The 24120-nt window shown below is 41.3% G+C and overlaps 1 protein-coding gene across 11 annotated transcripts in view; it reads right to left on the reverse strand.

The window, feature by feature from the left end:
* FEZ1 (fasciculation and elongation protein zeta 1) overlaps nucleotides 1-24120 on the reverse strand; it is a 51174-nt gene that overhangs the window by 22714 nt on the left and 4340 nt on the right. For all 11 annotated transcript variants that reach the window (XR_003722316.2, XR_003722314.2, XR_003722317.2 and 8 more), the window contains exons 2-3: nucleotides 21830-22185; nucleotides 13548-13647 (exon numbers count right to left, since the gene is read on the reverse strand). Coding sequence is in view for 7 of the 11 variants with exons in the window: in XM_028832702.2 (XP_028688535.1) it covers nucleotides 13548-13647; nucleotides 21830-22140 (411 nt within the window). In the remaining 4 variants the exon portion in view is untranslated. The remainder of the gene's footprint in view (nucleotides 1-13547; nucleotides 13648-21829; nucleotides 22186-24120) is intronic.

Consider the following 24120-nt stretch of genomic DNA (forward strand, 5'->3'; position numbering starts at 1 on the left):
CTCAAGCAAATTATTTTGACCTAAAAATGTAAATGTACATTTATTTATTCACCAAGTTCCTAGTATAAGACCAAGCTTACAATGAAACCCTGAGGAGAGTTCCACAGTCTCTCTTGCACCATCCACATAATAACTTCTTTTTTTTAAAACAGTCTCACAATATCACCCAGACTGGAGTCCAATGACATGATCGAAGTCCACCGCAACCTCCACGTCCTGGGCTCAGGCAATTCTTTCACCTCAGCCTCCCAAGACCATAGGTGCACACCACCACTCACGGCAAACTTTTTCATTTTTTTGTAAAGAGTGAGTCCAGTACTCCCTCTTTATCTTTACCCAGGCTGGCTTCTAACTCCCAGGCTCAAGTGATCTTCCTACTTCAGCCTCCCAAAGTGCTGTGATTACAGGTGAAAGCCACCACGCCCAGTCACTAACATAATTTTTAAAATGATTTCCTGTTTCCATTTCTTTATAGTAGAAGGTGGGTACACAGGAGATTGGGCACACATTTATCAGCCCTTCCTCCTCAAACCCTACTAAAATGAGAGTCACAGGATCAAAAAAGAATAACCCAAAAGGGACAAAGTGAACAGGAAAAAAGACAACAGCAAGAGAAATGCCAGAAAACAGATGCCGGCCCAGCAGGCTCAGCAGGGTTACACTTGGTGAGAGGAGGCTGCCCAAGGTAAAGGGGGTCACACTGCAGATGCTGAATGGCTTAGGAATTGCAGACCCTGAGCGGCAGCATGGTGGGGCTACATAAGGAAGATTTGCTGGTATCCTTCATAAGAATACTGAGACCCAGGTGTCTTCTTCCAACCCAGATAGAAAGGGAACTGCATCCTCTCAGCTCAAAAGGACTATAGACTTCACTCTGAGCAGGCTGAACTAGAGGCTCTGGACTCAGAGCACCAGACCACCTAAAAGTGAGGGTGAGGGTTCTTTCCAAAAACAGAGAGAGGATGTAAGACTCTACAGACCGACTCACCAGACAGACCCCTGGCCTCCTTCTCTGATTAGGCTCCAAGGACACTGGCAGTTGGTTTATTCTGTCCATCAAGCCATTGGAGGACACCTCTCTACGGATACTATAAGTCTACAAATACATGGCAACTGTCAAGATCTCCGAACAAGATGCATAGGTCCTTACTGGCACTGTGATCCAGCAAGAAACAAGCCCTGACCCCATAGCCTTCTAGGGCCTCACTTCTTTTTTTCAAGGGTTTCGCTCTGACACCTAGGCTGAAGGGGAGTGGCTCAGTCTCAGCTCACTGCAACCTCTTCCTCCAGGGCCCAAGCAATCCTCCCACCTCAGCCTCCTGAGTAGTTGGGACTACTGGCGCATGCCACCATGCCCAGCGAATTTTTGTAATTTTTGTAGAGATGGGGAACTTGCCATGTTTCCTAGGCTGGTTTCAAACTCCTGAGCTCAAGCAATCCACCGGCCTTGGCCTCCTAAAATGTTGAGATTATAGGCATGAGCTATCACCAGCCACTTTTTTTTTTTTTAATTAATGTTTTTAGAGACAGGGGCTTGCTCTGTTGCCCAGGCTGGTGTGCAATGGTGTAAACATAGCTCACTGTAGCCTCAAACTCCTAAGCTCAAGCAATTCTCTAGCCTTAGCCTTCCAAGTAGCTGGAATTACAGGTGCATGCCACCAGGCCCAGCTAACGCTTTTTTTTTTTTTTTTTTTTTTTTTTTTTACTTTTTGTAGAGACAGGGTCTCACTATGTTGGCCAGGCTGGTCTTGAAAATCCTGGGCTCAAGTAATCCTCCTGCCTAGGCCTCCCAAGTAGTTGGGACTATAAGTGCACTCCATTCACCATGCCTGGCTACCTTTTTGCATTATTTTTTTTTGGTAGAGTTGTAGAGATGGGGCTGGTCACAAACTCCTAGGCTCAAGGGATCCTCCTGCCTTGTCCTCCCAAAGTGCTGGGATTATAGGTGTGAGCCACCATGCCTGACCATAAGGCCTCACTTTTAAATATGAAAAGATGCTCAAGGATTGCCAGACATTTGAGAATAACCCCCAACATGAAAGACAAAAATGTATAGAGGAGGGAAATCAAAAGCAACAGAGAGAGCAGAAGAAACCTCTTCTAAGAAACTGCTATGCCTGCCTTCAGAGGGATAACAGAACACCTTTCTTCCTCAAAACGTGTTCTATTTATCAGAATTAATTTAAAAACTACGAAGATGTAGACTTACTAAGACCAGAAAAAAGAAAAAAAAAACACAAATTTTGTAGAAACTGGAAAGGGCTCTTAGAAATTAAAGGTATGATAGAAAATTTAGACTTTTCCACCGAGCTGAAGGCTGAGAAAGTTCCCTGGAGAGTGAAACAAAATAAGCAGATAGAATATGGGAGGAGAAAAATATTCAGAAGATCAGCTTCAGAAGTCCAATACTTGAATAAAAGGAATTCTAGAAAGCAAAAACAGAAGAGATGGCCCCTTTCAGCCATGACAGAGAAACTAGTATTGGACTTACCCCTCCTACCATAAACAACTACGATCTGGACAAAATCTATGAACCAATTGTTTTCAGGCACTGGACACAGGCAGTGCAAGGCTGTGATCCTTGAAAGAAGGGAAAAACATGAAATAAATGAAATAAATAAATGAAGGCTGAAGGAATCTGTCACCTGTGGCTCTACACTACAAAACACGCTATAAAAAGTATTTTGGGTTGAAAGGAAATGATGGAAAATCAGGATCTTCAGGAAAAAATAAGGAACACCAGAAATGATAAATATGTAGGTAAATATTTTTAAAGAATCTTTTTTTTGCTTCTTCTGATTTTCTTAAAAGACAACTAACTGTCTAAAGCAAAACTAATAACTTTGTGTTGTGGAGTATATAATGTAGATTGAAATAAATATATGACAATTATAGCACAAAAGATGGAAGGAATAGACTTTATACTGTGACAAGTGTTTTACATTTTATGTAAAGTGGCACAATATTAATTCTAAATGGACTATGATAACTTAATAATGTATAGTGTAATCCCTAGAGAAACCACTAAAAAAAAAATACGACGAGGTATAGATACAAATCCAACAGAAGACATAAGATGGAAAGCCAAAGAATATTTGATTAACCCAAAAGAAGGCAAAAAAGGTGGAATGGAGGAACAACGAAACAGCAACAAAACCAGATGGGACAATCAGAAATGAAGACAATACGCTTCAACACAAACTATCAATATTATGTCAAATGTCAGTGGACTACACACTATGCAAATAAACTAAACACAATAATCAAGAAGCATAAATTGTCAGACTGAATATAAAAACAAGATCCAACTATATACTACCTGCAAAAACACACTTTAAATAAAAAGACAGAGACAGGCAGAAACTAAAAGGATTGAGATAGACACACACACACACACACACACACACACACACTTTGCAAACAGTATGCCTAAGAAAGCTTGAGTGGCTACATTCATATCAGACAAAGTAGATTTTAAGATAAGTATTACAGAGAAAGAATGACATTTCATAATGATAAAAGGATCAACTCATCAGGGAGATGTACTCAGAGCTTCAAAATATATAAACAAAAATCAACAGAACTAAAGAAATAGAAATAAATGCACAATAATGGTTGGAGATTTTAATAAACCTTTCTCATTAGTTGACAGAATAAACAGACAAAAAATATCATTTGGAACACAGAGGAATTCAACAATACTATCAACCAAGTTAACCTAGTTGACATTTATAGCACATTACAACCAACAATTGCAGAATGCGCATCATTTCCAATGGCACATATTACATTCACTAAGATGTACCATATGCTGGACCCTAAATCAGTCTTAACATATTTTAAAAGATTTAAGTCATACAAAGTATGTTCTCTGACAAAATAAAATTAGAAATCAGTTTTTAACAAGATAGCTATAAAACTTCCCAAGCACTTTGAAATTAAGCAGCAAACTTCCAAATAACCTGTGGGTTAAAGAAGAAATTGCAAGAAAAACTTAGAAACTATGTTTTTAATTGAATGATGAAAACCTACTCAATCAAAATATGTAGAATTCAGCTAAAACAGTGCTTAAAGGGAATTTTATAGCTTTAAGATTGTTTTAAGTTTAAAATATGATCAAATTTCCTTCCTTAGGAAGCTAAAAAACTGAAGGGCAAATTAAACTCCTGCTAAGTAGCAAGAAGGAAATAATAAAGCTAAGAGAGAGAATCAATAAACTAAAAAGTTAACAAACAGTAAAGGCAATCAAAGAAATCAAAAGTGGTTCTCTGAAAAGATTAATAAAGGTGATAATCCCACAGACCAGCTGACAAGAGAGAGTGAGAGAGGGATGGAGGGAGAGAGAACACAAATTAACAATGTCAGGAATAAAAAAGGGAACATCACTATAAATCTTATAGACATTTTCAATAACAAAACAAAATTATAAACGAATGGTCAATACATTCAATGATTAAATAGATAAATTCCTTGAGAAACATAACTTATCAAACCTGACTCAGTAAAACTGAATTTGTAACTGAAAATCTTCCACAGAGAAAACCCTAGGCCCAGATGCTTTCACTAGTATAGTCTATCAAACATTCAAGTTAGAAATAATACCAATGTAATACAAGTTCTTTAACAAAGTAGAGATAGGATAATTTCCAACTTATTTTATGACATTAGAACAAAATAAAATTTCAGGAAAAGAACATGATGCAAAAATCTTTAACAAAATATTGGCAAATCAAATCTCACATTATATAAAAAAGATAAAATATCATAACTAAGTGGGGTTTATTTTAAAATAAAATGCTGGTTTAATATTTGAAAACCAATTAATGTAATTCATCACATTAACATGACAAATTGATCTACGTGTATAAATTGATCTGTAGATTCTGCACAATCACAGTCAAATTTCCAGCAAGATTTTTTGCAAAAATTCATCCGCTGATTCCAAGATTTATGTGGAAATGCAAAGAACCTAAAATAACTAAAACAAATTTGGAAAGAAAAAAAAGGACACAGTTGGAGAACTTATATTACTTTATTTTCAAGACTTACCATAAAGCTATAGCAATCAATACAGTGTGGGATTGGCATAAAGAGAGACACATTTTAAAATAAATTAGGGATGTTAAAAAAAGACACACACATATATATACCATTGAAACAGAATAAATAATTCAGAAGTAGATCCACACATACATGATCAATTGATTTTCAACAAAGATGCCAAAACAATTTAATGGGGAAGGGATAAGATTTTCAAAGAATCGTACTGGAATAATTGAATAGCCATATGCAAGAAAATAAATCTTGAAGCCCAGCACTGTGGAGTGCCTCCGTAGTCCCAGCAATTTGGGAGGCTGAAGCAGGAGGATGGCTTGAACCAAGGAGCTCAAGACCAGCCTGGGAAATAGCAATACTTTATATCAAAAATTTTAAAAAATGAGACCTGACCCTTACCTCACACTATATACAAAACTAATTTGAAGGCTGGGCACAGTGGCTCATGCCTGTAATCCCAGCACTTTGGGAGGCCAAAGCGGGTGGATCACTTGAGGTCAGGAGTTTGAGACCAGCCTGGCCAAAATAGTAGAACCCTGTCTCTACTAAAAATACAAAAATTAGCTGGGTATGGTTGCAGGCACCTGTAATCCCAGCTACTCAGGAGGCAGAGACAGAAGAATCGCTTGAACCTGGGAGGTGGAGGCTGCAGTAAGCCAAGACTGAGTCATTGCACTCCAGTTTGGGCGACAGAGCAAGACTCCATTTCAAAAATGAAAGAAAGAAAGAAACTCATTTGAGATGGATCACAGACCTAAATACAAGAGCTAAAATTATAAAGCTTCTAGAAGAAAACTTAAGAAAAAAAATCTTAGTGACCTTGGGTTTAACAAAGATTTCTTAAATACAACATAAACACAAAGTATAAAAAGGAAAATATCAATAAATTGGACTTCATCGCATTTAATTTTTCTTTTCTTTTTTTTCTTCTTTTTTTTTTTTTTTTTTTTTTTTTTTTTTTTTTTTGAGACAGAGTCTTACTCTGTCACCCAGGCTGGAGTGTGCAATGGCACGATCTTGGCTCACTGCAACCTCTGCCTCCCGGGTTCAAGCAATTCTTTTGCTTCAGCCTCCCTAGTAGCTGGGATTACAGACATGTGCCACCATGCCAGGCTAATTTTTTTTTTTTTTTTTTTTTTTTGTATTTTTAGTAGAGACAGGGTTTCACCGTGTTAGCCAGGATCGTCTCAATCTCCTGACCTCGTGATCCGCCCGCCTTGGCCTCCCAAAGTGCTGGGATTATAGGCGTGAGCCACCACGCACAGCCTAATTTTTCTTTTTGAGAGGGGGTCTCACTATGTTGCCCAGTCTGGTCTTTAACTCCTGACCTCAAGCGATCTGCCCACCTCAGTCTCCCAAAGTGCTGGGATTATAGGCGTGAGCCACCACACTCAACCTTCATCACATTTAAAAAACGTTTGCTCTTCAAAAGATAATGTTAAGAAAATTAAAAGGCAACCTATAGACTAGGAGAAAATATTTGTAAAACATATATTCAACGAATAATTTTTATCTAGAATTTATAAGAAACTCTCATGGCCAAGCACGGTGGCTCATGCCTGTAATCCCAGCACTTTGGGAGGCTGAGGAGGGCAGATCACGAGGTCAGGAGTTCGAGACCAGCCTGACCAACATGGTGAAACCCTGTCTCTACTAAAAATACAAAAATTAGCCAGGCATGGTGGTGTACATCTGTAATCCCAGCTAGTCAGAAGGCTAAGGCAGGAGAATCGCTTGAACCTGGGAGGCAGAGGTTGCAGTGAGCTGAGATCACACCACTGCACTCCAGCCTGGTCGACAGAGCAAGACTCCGGCTCAAAGAAAAAAAGAAACTCTTACAACTCAATACCAAGAACACAGACAATGTACTAAGAAAATGCACAAAAGATTTGAAGAGGCATTTCACCAAAGAAGATATACAGGCCAGGCACAGTCACGCCTATAATCCCAGCACTTTGGGAGGCCAAGGAAAGTGGATCACTTGAGCTCAGGGATTCAAGACCATCCTAGACAACATGGTGAAATCTTATCTCTACTAAAAACACAAAAATTAGCTGGGCATAGAGGTGTGCACCTGTGGTCCCAGCTACTTGGGGAGCTGAGGTGGGAAGATTGCTTGAGCCTGGGCAGTGGAGGTTGCAGTGAGCTGAGATTGAGCCACTGCCCTCCAGACTGGGCAACACAGCAAGACCCTGTCTCAAAAATACACACACACACACACACACACACACACACACACACACACACACATTGTAAATAATCACTTGAAAAGATGCTCAATATCCTATGTCACTAGAGAAAAGCAAATTAGAACTGAAATAAGGTATCAATTTTGTTACTACCCATGAAGATGTCTTAATTTTAAAGACTGTCCATAGCAAGTGTTGGTGAGAATATGGGACAATCACAGCTCTCAAACTGGGAAACAGTTTGGTAGTTCCTTAAAAATTTAGACATGGGAGTTAAATGATGAGAACAAATGGACACACAGAAGGGAACAATACACACTGGGCCCTGCTGGAGGATGAAAGGTGGGAGGAGGGAGAGGATCAGGAAGAATAACTAATGGATACTAGGTTTAATACCTGGGTGATGAAACAATCTGTACAACAAACCCCCATGACACCAATTTACCTATGTAACAAACCTGCGCGTGTACCCCTGAACTTAAAATAAAAGCTAAAAAAAAACAAAAAAAAAGTTGAACATACACCTACCATATGACTCAGCCATTCCACACATAGGTTTTTATCCAAAAGAAATGGAAACATATGTTCACACAAAGACCTACAGAAGAATGTTCACAGCAGCTTCATTTGAAATATGCAAAAAGTAGAAAAAATAACTGTTCATCTATAAGCGAATGAATAAGCCACTGGTGACATATCCATACAACAGAATACTACTCAACAATAAAAAGAAATGAACTGTTGCTATACTTAAAAACATGGATGAATATCTAATTACACTGAGTTTAATAAGCCAGACAAAAGAAAATGTACATATTGCATGATTCCATTCATGCAAAATTCTAGAAAATGAAAACTAATCTACAATGACAGAAAGCAGATAAGTGGTTGCCCAGAGATTGGGCAGCAAGAGAGAGGGATGATGAATATGTTGAATATCTTGATTATGGTGATGGTCTTATAGATATATACAGATGTCAAAATTTACCAAATTGCTCACTGTAATATGTGCAGTTCATTATATGCCAATTACCTTTCAACAAAGATATGGGGAAAAACAAAACAAAATAAAATAAAATGGTAATACATCATGATGAGGTTGTGTATATCTCTAGAATGCATGGTTGAGTTGACATTTGCAAATTAATTTATGAAATTCATCACATTAACATCATAAAGGAGAAAAGCTATATAATCAACTCCACAGAGGCAGTAAACAGAAATAGTAAATCTTCAGAAAAATAATAAGAAAATATCACAATTTAAAGTCATGAGCTTCTAGGTTGAAAGGATTCACTGAGTATAACATAATGAAGGGGAAAAAAAAAACTTCATTCTAAAGCACATTATTGTAAAATTTCAAAAGAGAAAGGAAAAGGAGAATATCCTAAAAACTTCCAGAGAGAACCAAAAATGTCATACAATAAAGGAGCAGGAATCTAAAGATGGAGAACAGAGTCAGCCAAAAGGACTGGGAATCAGAACAGATTTGGGGTTTCTCAACACAACCTAATGCTAGGAGAGAACAAAGCCCTCAGAATGCTAAACAATAATATTCTTATATATCCTAAAAACCATTTCGTCTGTACCCCTTTCTCAAAAATATGCTGAAGAGTTTGGTTTGTTGTTGTTTTTTCACCAAAACAAGGAACTATATCTAGAAAGATGTTTTAAATATGGCAACCCGAGGACAGGAGAGGAAGACAAAAGAATCCCCAGCATGAAGGCAAGGATGTCCTCCAGGCAGCAGCTGTGCAGCTGATCTAGCGAATGACCAGACCAGTTGGTAGCAGAAAGATGAAAGGTACTAACTGGGATGTTTTCAAGAAAAAAAACATGGAATTGACACAATACAGTATCTGATGCCTTTAAGCATTGTGTTATTTATACTTTTTAATTTTCTGAAAATTTTGATTTTTAACATGTTAAAGACCTTTCTGGTGCAGAGAGACTGTACCTTCAAGATTAGCCAATTCTGGCTGGGTTCAGTGCCTCACACCTGTAATCCCAGCACTTTGGGAGGCCAAGGCAGGCGACTCACTTGAGATCAGGAGTTCAAGACTAGCCTGGCCAACATGCAAAATCCTGTTTCTAACAAAAATACAAAAAAAAAAAAAAAAAATTAGCTGGGCGTCATGGCACATTCCTGTAATTCCAGCTACTTGGGAGGGTGGGGCAGGAGAATCACTTGAACCTGGGAGGTGGATGTTGCAGTGAGCGGAGATCATGCCACTGCACTCCAGCCTGGGTGACAGAGTGTGACTCCGTCACAAAAAAAAAAAAAAAAAAAATTAGCCAATTCTTAGAGATAGCAAAGGGCTCAGCAAATCTTCTATATGCAAACTAACCAAAACCAAGCCCTGCCCCCTCTACCTGACCTCTACATCCCAGGAGGCAGAGTCCTCTGCCTTAGTCATCCCAGGGTCAGGTACTAGGCACTAAGGACCATCCCTAGTGTTTACAGCTTGCAGAAATTACTCAAACTAGCCAGTCCTAAACTGTTTACCCCGTCTTGCCATTCCTGAGGCACTGGCCTGGCTCTTCCCTGGCTACTTCTGCCTCCAGAGAACACTGGAGCTTCCCCATGTGGCCCCACATGGCCCCACTATAAAACTGGAGCTATATGCAAAAAAAAAAAAAAAAAAAAAAAGGCAGCTAAAAGAAGTGCAAGCAGTTGCCTCTAGGAGCAGGGAAAGGCAAGAAGGCAGGGGTCTACTGTTTTGGTGGGTTGTTTTGTCTTGTACTTACAGTGCATTACTTTCAAAGCATTAATTAACTTTTTAAACTATGTAGATGTGTTACTTTGATTTTAACAAAAAATGACTCTCTTTGCAGTCGTAATTCATTAGTTGGTACAATATTTAATTAAATTTCTGAGTGCAGTCACAAGGACAGCACAAACAGGTTTGGGAACAACTGATTCTCAAAAATGGACCACTTGGTCAGGTGCAGTGGCTCACACCTATAATCCCAGCACTTTGGGAGGCCAAGGCAGGTGGATCACCTGAGGTCGGGAGTTCAAGACCAGCCTGGGCAACATAGTGAAACTCCATCTCTACAAAAATACAAAAATTAGCTGAGCATGATGGCAGGTGCCTGTAATCCTAGCTACTCAGGAAACTGAGGCGGGAGAATTGCTTGAACCTGGGAGGCGGAGGGTGCAGTGAGCCAACGGGATCACACCATTGCACTCTAGCCTGGGGAACAGAGTGAGACGCCGTCTGAAAAAAATAAAAAATGTATTTAAAAAATGGACCACTTAAGTGGATGTATGAGGGTTGACGAGAGAGAAACCTCACAGCTGTGCATAGTCAGCATGCCAAGTGCTTTTGGTCGTATGTTTTACAGAGGGACTACAGAGCACTGGTTAATCTGGTAAATCGTTTAAACTTAGGACAGTTAATAGAGCTCCTACTGTAATTAATCCAGATAATAAAAGAGGATTAAATAAAACAGCCTTAATCCATCTACTTTTGCTACCCTGTCCTTTTCCCATGGGTTAGATAGAAGAAATACTACAAGGAACAGAGCTCAAGCTCATCCTTCTCAGGGTCATTCAGTTTGCCCGGAAATATTAACCCTCTTGAGGGAAATCTGGAAATTAGGATAAATTAAAGCCCTTTTGAAGGGCAGACTATCTTACATATCCTTTGGCTTAATCCACAAAATGAGTTGGAAAGGTGTCAAAAGAGATAACAAAGCAAAATCTGCCTTTCGTACTATGATGGACCTGATTTAATTTCAGTAACTAGATTTATTCCATTATTGCCTCCATCTCCTTTGCAGTTTGCGTAAGTCCTAAGCACTATATCTGTAAGCATTACAAGAGAAAATGCACAGCCGAGATTTCAAAACAGGACCTGAGACACGGCCTCCTATGTCTGTGCTGAGGAGGCTTGCAGGAAATCTTGGTTTCAAAGTCACCATCTTACCTGCTGCCGTCAATGAAGCCTTCAGGTTTTGAGTACCTTAGATTGCTAATTACTAGAAAAATGGAGAAGGATATATACAGCTACATTTTCAACAAATCAGTCAACTGCTGATCTCTTTGCTGTGCTATTTTGAGCAATAATCTACAAATATATTGCAGCGTAAGGGGAATCTGTTTCTTGCTCTTTTACTTGGACTCAATTCTGAAACACTTAGAAAGATTAGATCCATCCAACTCTATCACTTGCTGAGCCCACAGGGCTGTGACAGCCCTTCCTGACGATAAATTGTCAAAATTTCCTTCACAGCTGAAACTAGAAAACCAAGTGAGGCAGAAATTGGCTTTTAACATAGAGCCATTAAATGATTTTTACCTTTTGCTGTGCTCTGAATGTTTATGTCCCACCCACCAAATTCATACGCTGAAATCGTAACGCCCAAAGTGATGGTATTAGACAGTGAGACCTTGTGGAGATGATGAGACCATGGAGGTGGGATGCCCACAGGTACCTTTCTCAAAAAGGCCCAAGGGAGCACTTTAGACCCTTCTACCATGAGGAGACACAGTGAGAAGGTGCCGTCTGTGAACCAGAAAGCAGGTCCTCACCAGATACTGAATCTGCCAGTGACTTGATCTTGGACTTCCCTGCCACCAGAGCTGTGAAAATCAACTTCCGTTGTTTATAAATTACTTAGTCTAGCCCAAACTGACTAAGAAACCATTCCATATGTAGATTCAGATGGGAGGGGCAATTTGGATCTTCTGAAAGGCCACCCCCTTTATGGCCTTTGCAAATCAACTCAAAATAAATATCATCTTTATTCTTCAGAAGCCCCTAGGCTACTTTCTTCCTTGGAGTCAGTAACTCATGGAGTGTGACTCTGGTCCAGACACATAAACGTCCCCTTGGTTGAGTTTCATGAAGAATTCTAGGCCAGCATGGTGGCTCACGCCTGTAATGCCAACATTTTGGGAGTCTGAGTTGGGTGGATTGCTTGAGCTCATGAGTTTGAAACCAGCCTTGGTAACATGGCAAAGCACCATCTCTACAAAAAATATAAAAATTAGCTGGGCATGGTGGCATATGCCTGCAGTCCCAGCTACTCAAGGAGGGGGTGGGGGTAAGGCTGGAGGATCACTTGAACCCAGGAGCTCAAGGCCGTAGTGAGCCGAGGTTGTGCCACTGTACTCCAGCCTAGGCGACAGAGTGAGACCCTGTCTGAAAAAAAAGAGAGACTTCTTCCCCATCGTGTGGCCACATTGCTAATATCTGGGCCCTACCTCTGGCCATTGTCAAGTGCAAGATCCATCAGCACTTGTTCTCAGCGCTGTTTTTGGTGGGCCTGAACTGTTCATTTAAGATGGGAAAATCTAATTTTTTAAAACCATCATTGTTTGAACCCAAGAGAAGCCCATGACAGTTTTCTCCTCTTATGTCAGGCCACTTTATTCTTCATGTTGTAGTACACAGGTTAGAAGTATTGAAAGTAATGGCAGGCCAGGCATGGTGGCTCACACCTGTAATCCCAGCACTTTGGGAGGCCAAGGCAGGCAGATCACGAGGTAAGGAGATCGAGACCATCCTGGCTAACACGGTGAAACCCAGTCTCTACTAAAAATACAAAAAATTAGCCAAGCATGGTGGCATGCACCTGTAGTCCCAGCTACTCAGGAGGCTGCGGCAGGAAACTCCCTTGAACCCGGGAGGCGAAGGTTACAGTGAGCCGAGATCGCACCACTGCACTCCAGCCTGGGAAACAGAGCAAGACTCCATCTCAAAAAAAAAAAAAAAAAAAAAAAAAGGAAAGGAAAGGAAAGGCAAAAACCACAATTACTTTTGCACCAACCTAATGGAAGTGATCTGTGTTTATGCTTTTCTATAGATAACCATTCCTATTACTTCAGCTATATTGGATGTCTTCCTTATCTTATTTTTCACCCTCCTCCACAACTCCTACCTTCCCAACAATTTTTTTTAAAATTGAGATGGGGTCTCACTGTGTCATCCAGGTTGGAGTGCAGTGGCATGATCTTGGCTCACTACAACCTCCACCTCCTAGGCTCAAGCAATCCTCCCACCTCAGTCTCCTGAGTAGCTGGGACCACAGGCAAGCGCCACCATGCCTGGCTAATTTTTTATATTTTTGGTAGAGATGGGGTTTCACCATGTGGCCCAGGCTGGTCTTAAACTACTGAACTCAAGCAATCACCCACCTCGGTCTCCCAAAGTGCTGAGATTACAGGCATGAGCCTCCATCAACAATTTTGAGCTTTATTACACAGTGAGGAAGACTGTTGAGTTACTGAATGTTTTTCTAACTGAATTCCACATCTTCTCAAGCCCTGTTAAACCAGGGGCCCCAGAGAGGTACCTCAGTGTCAGAGCAGTTGCCATTCAGAGCCTCGATGTTTGGATCCCTCCAGTCTTCTGACAGTGAAGGGATGTAATTGTCTGTCAGAGCATCCCAGACCCTGTAAACAAAGAGAAGCTCTCATTAACACACATCTGTGGCCTGGCCCCGCCTGGAGGAAGGAAGATCTGGGCTGGGAGAGGAGAGAGGCTTCTGTGTGTGCCAGGCTGAGATCATCTGCCTTCCAGCATGCAGGGGCAAAGCAGCTTAAAAACTGAATCAGAGGCACATCCAGGCCGGGCGCGGTGGCTCAAGCCTGTGATCCCAGCACTTTGGGAGGCCGAGACGGGCGAATCACGAGGTCAGGAGATTGAGACCATCCTGGTTAATACGGTGAAACCCCGTCTCTACTGAAAAGTACAAAAAACTAGCCGGGCGAGGTGGCGGGCGCCTGTAGTCCCAGCTACTTGGGAGGCTGAGGCAGGAGAATGGCGTGAACCCGGGAGGCGGAGCTTGCAGTGAGCTGAGATCTGGCCACTGCACTCGGCCTGGGCGACAGAGCGAGACTCCGTCTCAAAAAAATAAAAAAAAAACAGAGGCACATCCAGGGGAGAAAGTCCATGGAGCCTGGCCAGGGGCTTCAGTGTGAAAGGTGTTTGCTTGAGGGAAGAGGAATTTCCTACCATTGAGATACAAATGGCAGCGTCTATAATCAAACCGCCTCTGGCTCTGAAAATACATCTGCCCCTCATCCAAATAGCTCATGTTTCTGAATCTAAGAGATGCCCATGTTTCTTTTCCTATGGGCAGAGAGAGAGAGAGAGAGAGAGAGAGAGAGAGAGAGAGAGAAAGGGAGAGAGAGGAACATAGAGACAGAGATTTGGGCAGTTTTTCTGGCTGAATCTCATTAAGATCAGAATCATTATCTAGTTTACAACCATTTCAGTTTCAGAGGTCTGCAATCTAAATGATCAGGAATTCCCTCCTTGACATCTAATGTAGGTAAGGGAATAATGCCAATGCTATGAGTGCTTACTTGCTACCCAAAATGTTCTGTCAAACCCACGGGTTGCTAGATCCTGCCCTCTAGCAATGTCGAATCTAAATCCTGCATTGTGTCATTCCAACATCACGGACACTCTAAGGTAAATACTGTGTATAAAAGAAACCAATAAATACACCTCTGTCTACACAATTCATTTTTAGTGGGGAAAGATGGGGCTACATTTATTACATTTCTTTTTAAAATTCTGATATGTACATTACAAGAAAGAATTTCTACAATTCTTATTCCTTATTTCAGAAAAATTTCTTAGGAAAAAAAAGGAGGGAGTTCAGGGAAAATTTCAGAGTCACAAACACTCACACATCAGGAAGATACATGAATTATTCAACACCAAGTGATTAATGTAAATCAGTAAACAAAGCCCTTAAGATAATGACTGCCATGGAAGCCAATGGCACCTGAATTAATATTAATGAGGCCAGGCACGATGGCTTACGCCTGAATCCCAGCACTTTGGAAGGCGAAGATGGGCAGATCCCTTAACTCCAGGAGTTTAAGATGAGACTGGCCAACATGGTGAAACCCTGTCTCTACAAAAAATACAAAAATTAACCGGGAGTGGTGGCATGGGCCTGTAGTCCCAGCTACTCGAGAGGCTTGAAGTGGGAGGATAGCCTGGTGCGTGGGAAGAACCTTAGGAAGTCGAGGCTGCAGTGAGCCATGATTGTGTCACTGCTCTCCAGCCTGGGTGACAGAGCAAGACACTGTTTCAAAAAACAAAACAAAAACAAACAAACAAAAAACGAAAACTAAAATATTAGATAATGATAAATTAGGGCTCTATGCTGCAATCTCCTTCAGGTGCCTATGCATGTCAAACACAAATTATACCTGTGAGAACAAGATTTTAAAAACAAGCAAGTGTGTATATATATATACAAGCGCACAGATACTTGAAATGAGAAAGTAACGAGGGCACTATTAACTAAACAAAATGCCCATATATCACATCACATTCCTGATTTTGTTTATGTCAGGAATGCAGCATGATATATGGGTGTATAAGCAAAAAGACTTTCTTAGTGCACAATGCATATAATTGGTGATGGAACAAATAAAAGGAACCCAAGAAAACACAATTTAATGGCAGTGCTTGGGGCATCTGCTTATTCATTATTTTCCTACCATTACAAGAAAACACTTTGAAGAGAACTCATCAAGTACTCATTAGCCATCTACTCAGCAGGATTCCAGAGCAGACTTCTTAAACCATGGGTGATATCCTAATCTCCATCAGGCACTATTAGAGCTGCATTAATCCAGGCTAATTCTAAATCCAAGTGCCATTAGCATTCTAGAGCCAAGAAGCAAATAGGATTTGCTTTCTCCAAGACAAAACTCCAAGGCACCACACCCGCTGGAAAGGTCACTGTAGGACTGCTCTTTACATCACTGCATTACATTCTCTGCTGCAAGATTGAACATGCATACAGGCACTGACCTTCAGATTCGTCCCTGCAGGAAGCGCCTGCAGAAATGAAATTCAGCAAAGCCCAAAATAGGCGGGAGCCTTTTGTCTCTCTCCCGGGCTGGAGGGAAGCTGAGAACTTTAACGAACTACACACTTTCCAATGACCTTGAGACTATTTACATCCTTAAAGTGATAAGCAGGAGCTCTCTCGGGATCACTTAGAGTGCCTGCTTTTCTCATCTGAGCCTTTGCTGATAAGCTTTCAATTTTATCTTCTGATTCTAGATTTTTAGTGACAATTCCCTAAACTTATTTTCTCAGGATTTCAAGCCATCCTCATTCTCTTTCATATTTTGCCCAGGTTTCCTTTTTCCTTGCTGACATAACTTTTTATCCTTTGAAGTTTATAAACAAGCTTTAAGATAAAGCAGGTTTCATCTCCTTGTAATCACTTGCATACCCTTTCCATACTTATCCAGTGTCCATTTAACAATAACAATATCTGTCAACACTTGCTGGGCACTTACTATGAGCCAGGTACTATTCTAAACTGGATTCTAAGCATGGATTAATTCATTCATTCTTTACAACACTTATACAAGGCAGATGCTAATGAGAAAAAAGTTGAAACATAGTAAAGTTAATTCACTTGTCTCAGCTCACACTGCCAGTAATGGTAAAAGTGGGATTTGAACTCAGGCAGCAAGGCTACAGAGCCCATATTCCTAACCACTTAACAATTCCAACTCTTTATGAATTATGTAATTGGCATCGGCATGGGCATCAGAATAATATACCAAGTTCCTAATCATAACCTAGGAGAGCAGTTTAGAAACTGGCTCTGCGTGAAAATTAGCTGGGTGTGGTGGTGCACACCTGTAATCTCAGCTACTTGTGAGGCTGAGGCAGGAGAATCGCTTGAACCCAGGAGGGTTGCAGTGAGCCGAGATCGTGCCATTGCACTTCAGTCTGGGTGACAAGAGTGAAACTCCATCTCAAAAAAAAAAAAAAAAAAAAAAAAGAAAAGAAAAGAAAAGAAAGAAAAGAAAAGAAAAGAAAAGAAACTGGCTCTGTGTGAAAAACCCATACCTACAATGATCCTGAACATTGTGCTTTCATGGATCTACAGAAGGAGGAATGACAAAGGTAGCAGGGGTGCATGGCCACTTTCTGTGTAAATCTCCAGCGCAGGGAAGGGCACAAGGAAGGCACAAGCAGAACGCTGGCAGCCAGCAGCCTCAGCGACAGAGGAGCCGATGCAGCCAGAGCAGGGGAAACAGCTTTCTCTGAGGAAGAGGACAGGAAGGGCTGTCTATCCCATCATATATCCCATTATTAGCAGGGTTCTTGGGAGTGTGCATCGCCCCTTTTGTGAGTACCTGGAGGTGGACTGTAAAGTTTTACTTCCCTGAGAAGCATCCTGCTATTTACTCTTACCTTGGGGAAAGAAGACTTTGAAAGCTATCTCCTCTATCATTCATCAGAGAACAAGATCAAACAGGTTGCCTCAGTTCCTATCATTATGCTTCCATGACACCTGAGATTCAATTTGCTCTCTCCATCCCTATATAACAGAAAAGGCTTTTTCAGATGCATATTTTATAGCTTGGGCTTAGGTGCCTACAGAATGGACCTAAGTATCTTTCGCCACAGAGAGCAGGGGCTTTGGGAAAGGCTGCTGGCAGAGTATGAGCAAACCCAGTGGAGGAGGGTGGAGACTGGGGGGTGCCAGGACACGTGTACAAATAGCTCCAGGGCCTAGAACTGGCAACATAGCCATCAGGGTTCTATCAGTCCTGACACACACGCAAACCCTTATACACCTATTTCTGACAGTATGGCAGGCAGCTTAAAGGGCTTATTAGAATTCTAACTTACTGACATTTCCCTCAAGCCTGGCTACTTCCCTTGTCTAGTGTTTTGCTGGTGTCCAGTCATGCCAATACCCACACCCACATGTGTATTAATTTGAGTACACTTTTATACTTTATGTTTAGAAAGTATAAATTGTGGCCGGGTGCGATGGCTCACACCTGTAATCCTAGCACTTTGGGAGGCTGAGGCGGGCAGATTGCCTGAGCTCAGGAGTTCGAGATCAGCTTGGACAACATGGTGAAACCCCATCTCTACTAAAATACAAAAAAAAAAAAATTAGTCTGGCGTGGCGGTGTGCGCCTGTAGTCCCAGTTACTCAGGAGGCTGAGGCAGGAGAATTGCTTGAAACCAGGAGGCGGAGGTTTCAGTGAGCCAAGATCGTGCCACTGCACTCCAGCCTGGGCAACAGAGTGAAACTCCGTCTCAAAAAAAAAAAAAGTAGAAATTATTATTAGCAGCACATTAATGCCTTTGCTCAACTTTCTAGATGTCTTCAAATGCTTAAATAGAATCAATACTATATCTGCTTTCTATAAGGGGTAACTGAACCTCTAAAAAGAGAATTAAATTTTCTAAAAAATCAGTTATGTGTAACTTTCCCTAGCTCACTATTTGGTATTGACTTGTCTTCAACATGTAGTATATCTGCTGACAGGCAGTTTATTGTCTGCACTTTCTTTTTAACATCACCTTTAACAATTCTGTCTAAAGAACAGGAAACAGCCATTGCATGGTTAGCCGCTCTGTCTTAAGGGTACTTGTAAGAGGGCTGACAGGGATCCCCAGTGACGTAAGAGGTAAGCTGAGAGCCATCCATTTCCATTCTGTAGTGGCCCCTAAGAGGCTCTGACCTCCAGCCCCAATCTCTTATGGCAAAGGAAGAGGGTGATCACATAGACACAAAGAAGAGATTCTGGGATGTTTCCTGATTTCAAAACCAAAAAATATGTATTCAAATCTGACTCTCCTTTAATGCCTAGAACTTCCATGCCCTGACAAATCAGAGATAAGTTGACAAATCTTAGCCAACTCTCCTCTTGGTTAAATAGTTCCAAATGAAGACTAAAGAAAAGAAAGCTTCTAAGGGAGTCACTACATTTGTTCTATGATTTGTGCTGTCTTTAAGGAGGCAGTTTAACCACGTATTTCTCTGCTTTTGTTTTAAGCTTCTATTATTTACTTCTAACCCATCCATAGCACTTTTAACTCATTTGTGGATGAAACAGCCCTCTAAATACTAGACCTGAACAAGTTTATGACAATAACATTAGAGCTTTGTTCAGAAGTGTAGTCAGGTGAGATAGTAAATCATCCTTTTCCTTTACTTAGCCATAATTTCAAAGTTGAAATATTTGGATAGTGTCTATGAAACAAGGTGTGTAACAGAATTCTGATTTTTATTTTAAATTGTAAAGAGGGGTTAGAACTGAATGCCTGGAAAGTGCTGTATTAATTTTTCTCTTCCCAGCTTCCTCCCTCTACCCTGTCCCCAAATTATACTTTATCTCGAAGGAATTATTCAACCTTTGGTCTCTTAACCAAGGCAGTCAATGAGGCAGTCAAGTCAGAAAAATCAGGCTGAGAAGGCCAATAATCCCATGTGATGGTAATTAACATTGAGTGGCCTCTTCTAATGTGCTAGAAGACAGTAAGAATCTGCTCATTGGGCCTTCATCCTTAATGAGGCAGAGGAGGGGTTTTGATAAGGAGGAAATTATTTGTTGGAAGCAAAAGGAATGGGACGCATCTTGAAATGTCATTTTCAGAGCACATCCTGGGTGAGGTAAGAAATTAGGTTCTTTACAAGTCCTTAGCCTCACTTCATCAAGATTGAGCTCTGGAGGTTTCATAGATGAGGACCTACACAGTCAACCAGGGTTAAGTGACTTGGCCAAGGTCACACAGTGAGTTAGAAAGAGTACCAAAATTAGAATTCATAGTCTTTGTGTTTCCAGTTCATTGGCTGGTGCACTCGAATGAAAAAATGTTCTGCATAATAAAGCCCCAGAGCCATTCTTTTTTTACTTATAGATGTTGAGCAGATAACAGGCTCAGAATCTAAAAAGAATCTGTTTGAAACTTAAAATTTAAACACATAGCCCACAGTTATAGTACTGGTCAGCAAAATGAAATGCTCTCTGTGATCATACCTTCCAGCCAGCATTAATTAAAAAGAAAAGAAGGAAATGGTGTGGGCTTAGAAATACATTACATGTACATACAAGGCTACTAGCTATTATCACTCATCTAGTTTATTCAAATTCAATATTTCATTCAAAAATATTATTTGCTCATTTACTACAAACTGAGCACTGTATGAGACAGTGGGGCTGTAAGAGTGAATAAGACAGATATTTGTTCCCTCTATGTGTAGAGGTAGAGTCTTACAGCAGTCATCAAATAAGCAACCCTCTCCCAAATACAGCCAGGTTCCAATCCTCTAGTACATGCCTCTTACCCCATGATTTGTGGGCCATTCTTCCCACTCAAATCCACAAAAAGGGAAACAAAAGCACAGGTGCTTCAGACTTCCCTGACCTTTGACATTTCTTGTGTGCTAGCTAAAGAACAATGGATGCATATTGTATCTCTGCAGGGAACTCATGTAGACAGTAGTCCCCCCTTCTCTGCAGTTTTGCTTTCCCAGGGCTCGGTTATCTGCTGTATAGTACAATGAAATATTTTGAAAGAGAGAGAGAAAGAGAGACCACATTCACATAATTTTTATTACAATGTATTGTTATAATTGCTCTATTTTGCTGTGAGCTGTTGTTAGTCTCTTACTGTGCCTAATTTATAAACTGAACTTTATCATGTGTACATACATACAGGAAAAAACATTAGGGTTTGGTACTAGCAGCAGTTTCAGGCATTAATTGGGGGTCTTAAAACATATCCCCCACCATGGGCCGGGCGTGGTGACTCATGCCTATAATCCCAGCACTTTGGGAGGCCAAGGCGGGCAGATCACAAGGTAAGGAGTTCAAGACCAGCCTGGCCAACATGGTGAAACACCATCTCTACTAAAAATACAAAAATTAGTCGGGTGTGGTGGTGCATGCCTGTAGTCCCAGCTACTCAGGAGGCTGAGGCAGGAGAATCGCTTGAACCTGGGAGATGGAGGTTGCAGTGAGCAGAAATCATGCCACTGCACTCCAGCCTGGGTGACAGAACGAAACTCCATCTCAAAAAAAAACGACACACATCCCCCGAGGATAGTGGGGAACCACTGAATCTTTACTAAATGCCTAAAACATCCTTCTTTAATTTGTGTAACATATCACCCCCTTCTCTTTCTAGTCCCTTCTGAAAGAGTACTTTTCTCAGATCCCTTTTCTTGACTACTATTAAGACCCTAGAAGTAGCTAGCAAGTGATACAAGGAATCTGCATACTCAAAGGCCACATCACCTAGTTTCCACCTTTACTTTGTCCAGGGTAGCCCCCTGTGCTCTCAGTTCAGTTTAGATGCTTTCTTATGTGGACATATCCTAGCATCTGTAGATAACTCTCCAGGCCTGAGGGGCTGTCAAAAATTCAGGATTTTCAAAATTCTGGTGTTTCTTGAAGCAAATTGGTCCAATAACATAGATTCATCCATCATGGTTAATTAATTTTTTCTGGACTTTATTTCTAACATCTCGCTGGATTTCCACTGATATAAAGAAAGCTCAAGATAGACCCTGAAATTTACTGTGCTCCTGACATTCCATTTTGTATCTAGGAAAACCCTCATTCCTCTAAGGTTTCAATTTAAGAAAGTTCTCCGCAGGGGACTGTAAAGGGACATATATAGAGCTATGACAGCAAGTACCAGGGCACTGCTCCGCTGACAACACGAAAATGAAAGTAATAGGCCATAAACCTATAGACAGAAACTAGCACTATGTCAAGGAGCCAAGGACTACAGGGCTCTCGACTGAAGCAGGAGAGGGCAATTAAGACTTCTTACTCCTCGTCCTGAAGGGTCTCCTCCTCCTCTTGGATCTGTAACTGGTTCTTCACGGGAGCTAGGTTCTCGGTCTTGGCATTGTAGTTCCGAAAGCAGACATTGAGCTTCTCATCAAATTCATTCACGAGGTCCTCCATGGACTTGAAGCTGATTATTTCGGAAGAAAAATTCTCAAGCTCAGAGAGGGAGGGGTCCTCGAGATGGTGGGGAGATGAACCATAGAAACACCGGGGTTTCTCCTCCGGGTCCTCCGAGCAGCAGGGTCGAAGGTCCTCAAACTCTTCATCCAGACTCACCAGTGGGGCCTCCATTCTTGCTCAGTAGGAGAACAACAGCGACTTTCAGGATGAGTTTATCTAAAAGAAATGAACAGCATAATGTGAGTTTAGACCAGGCTGATCTAAATAATAGAGTTAACTTTAGAGACACACCTGCTTCCCATTCCCTACTCCCAAAAACAAGGTACTGGTTAAGTACGAAGCTCCCGGACAAGATCATGTAGGTTTGCATTCTGTTCTGTCCTACCAGCTGTGACCTCGGGCAAATGATTAACTGCTCTGTGCTTCTTATTCTTCTCTAGATATAATACTGAAACCACCTCAAAGGGCTGTTAGAAGACTAAAGGAGTAAACACAGGTAAGTGCTTAAAACAGTGCCTGGAAGATAATAAGTGCCAATATTGTTGAATACTTTCTGTTGGTGTTTTAGTAGTAGTATTATTATTACTGTTACTATTATCACAGACCCACATCCTTAACTACGTGATCTGAAAGCTGAAAATTCTCCATTTTGGCAGCAAAATGTGACATGATCTAAACTCATCTGGCAACTAAACATGACCAACATGAATATAAAGCTGCTCGTGGCTTTAATTGATCCCATTTCATGTGTTTTGCTGCAGAAATATTGATTTTTTAATTACAAAGATTGCTATCCCAGATCCCACTGGATGAAATGCAGAATGTACACCCTATTACTACCTTCCAAAATCTGAAATAACCTGAATTCCAAGTGCCTGGCCCCAGGGGTTTTGGATAAGGGTTCATGTACCTAGATATTACTACCCTTATCAATAAATAATAGAAACTAATAAAACATTGGCTGGGTGTGGTGGCTCACGCCTGTAATCCCAGCACTTTGGGAGGCTGAGGTGTGAGGATCATTTGAGCTCACTCAGGAGTTCAAGACCAGCCTGGGCAACATAGTGAGGTCCCATCTCTATTTTTTATTTAAAAAAAAAACTAATACAACATCAGTAGAGACTTTCCAATAAGTGCCTGCATTGTTTTTGTTTTGTTTTGTTTTTGAGACATAGTTTCACTCTGTCGCCCAGGCTGGAGTGCAGTGGTGTGATCTCAGCTCACTGCAACCTACACCTCTGGGTTCAACCAATCCCCGTGCCTCAGCCTCCCAAGTAGCTGGGATCACAGGCGTGTGCCACCACACCAAGCTAATTTTTGTATTATTAGTAGAGATGGGTTCACCATGTTGGCCAGGCTGGTCTCGAACCCCTGACCTCAGGTGATCCACCAGCCTCAGCCTCCCAAAGTGCTGGCATTACAGGCATGAGCCACCGTGCCCAGACAAGCACCCGAGGCTTTCCCACACATAGATCATATGCCTAGGAGCAGAGGAATAGACTAAATCATCTATTATGCTGTATCCTGTAAGAAACAGACCCAACTACCCATGTGCTCCAAAGCCATACTCCATAACCATCTTGAGCACTGCACCCTGAAACGCTGCACACACAGACCTCCCTTCAGTTCCCACCAACTGTGGGACCTCTACCCCTCATTGGGCCCTCTTCATACACCGCTTCCAACTGTGATTTATCCATCTGTGTGTACATCTGGGCCCCATTCAATTTTAACTTAAATTCCTCGAGGACACAGAAATCCTCTGGATATCTTCCCTGGCTCCAAATATACACTGCCTACCCTGTGGCTAGGCAGTCAGTCAATGTGTGCTCATTGAAAAAATTATCTGTCTCCCACATACAGTTTTCCATTTTCAATTTCAGGCAGCACAAGCATTGCTGACTATCATACCCTTCCCTACATGCTCAACAGAAAGGCAACCAAGCTTTTCTGTTCGGTCTATTGGGTTATTGATATAGTTAGGTGCTCAAATTGGAGGCACTTCCTGAGAAGAACCAGACAGACAGCAAAATTCATGGATTTTGCCCCAGGAGTGCCCATTCTCCATCTCTACCTACAAAACTAAAACTCTAAATAAGCAAAGCAAAGGACATGCCAGACAAGGACACTACCAGTTTGCACCAGGATTTT

The sequence above is a fragment of the Macaca mulatta genome, chromosome 14 (assembly GCF_049350105.2).
Source record: "Macaca mulatta isolate MMU2019108-1 chromosome 14, T2T-MMU8v2.0, whole genome shotgun sequence".
Lineage (NCBI taxonomy): Eukaryota > Metazoa > Chordata > Mammalia > Primates > Cercopithecidae > Macaca > Macaca mulatta.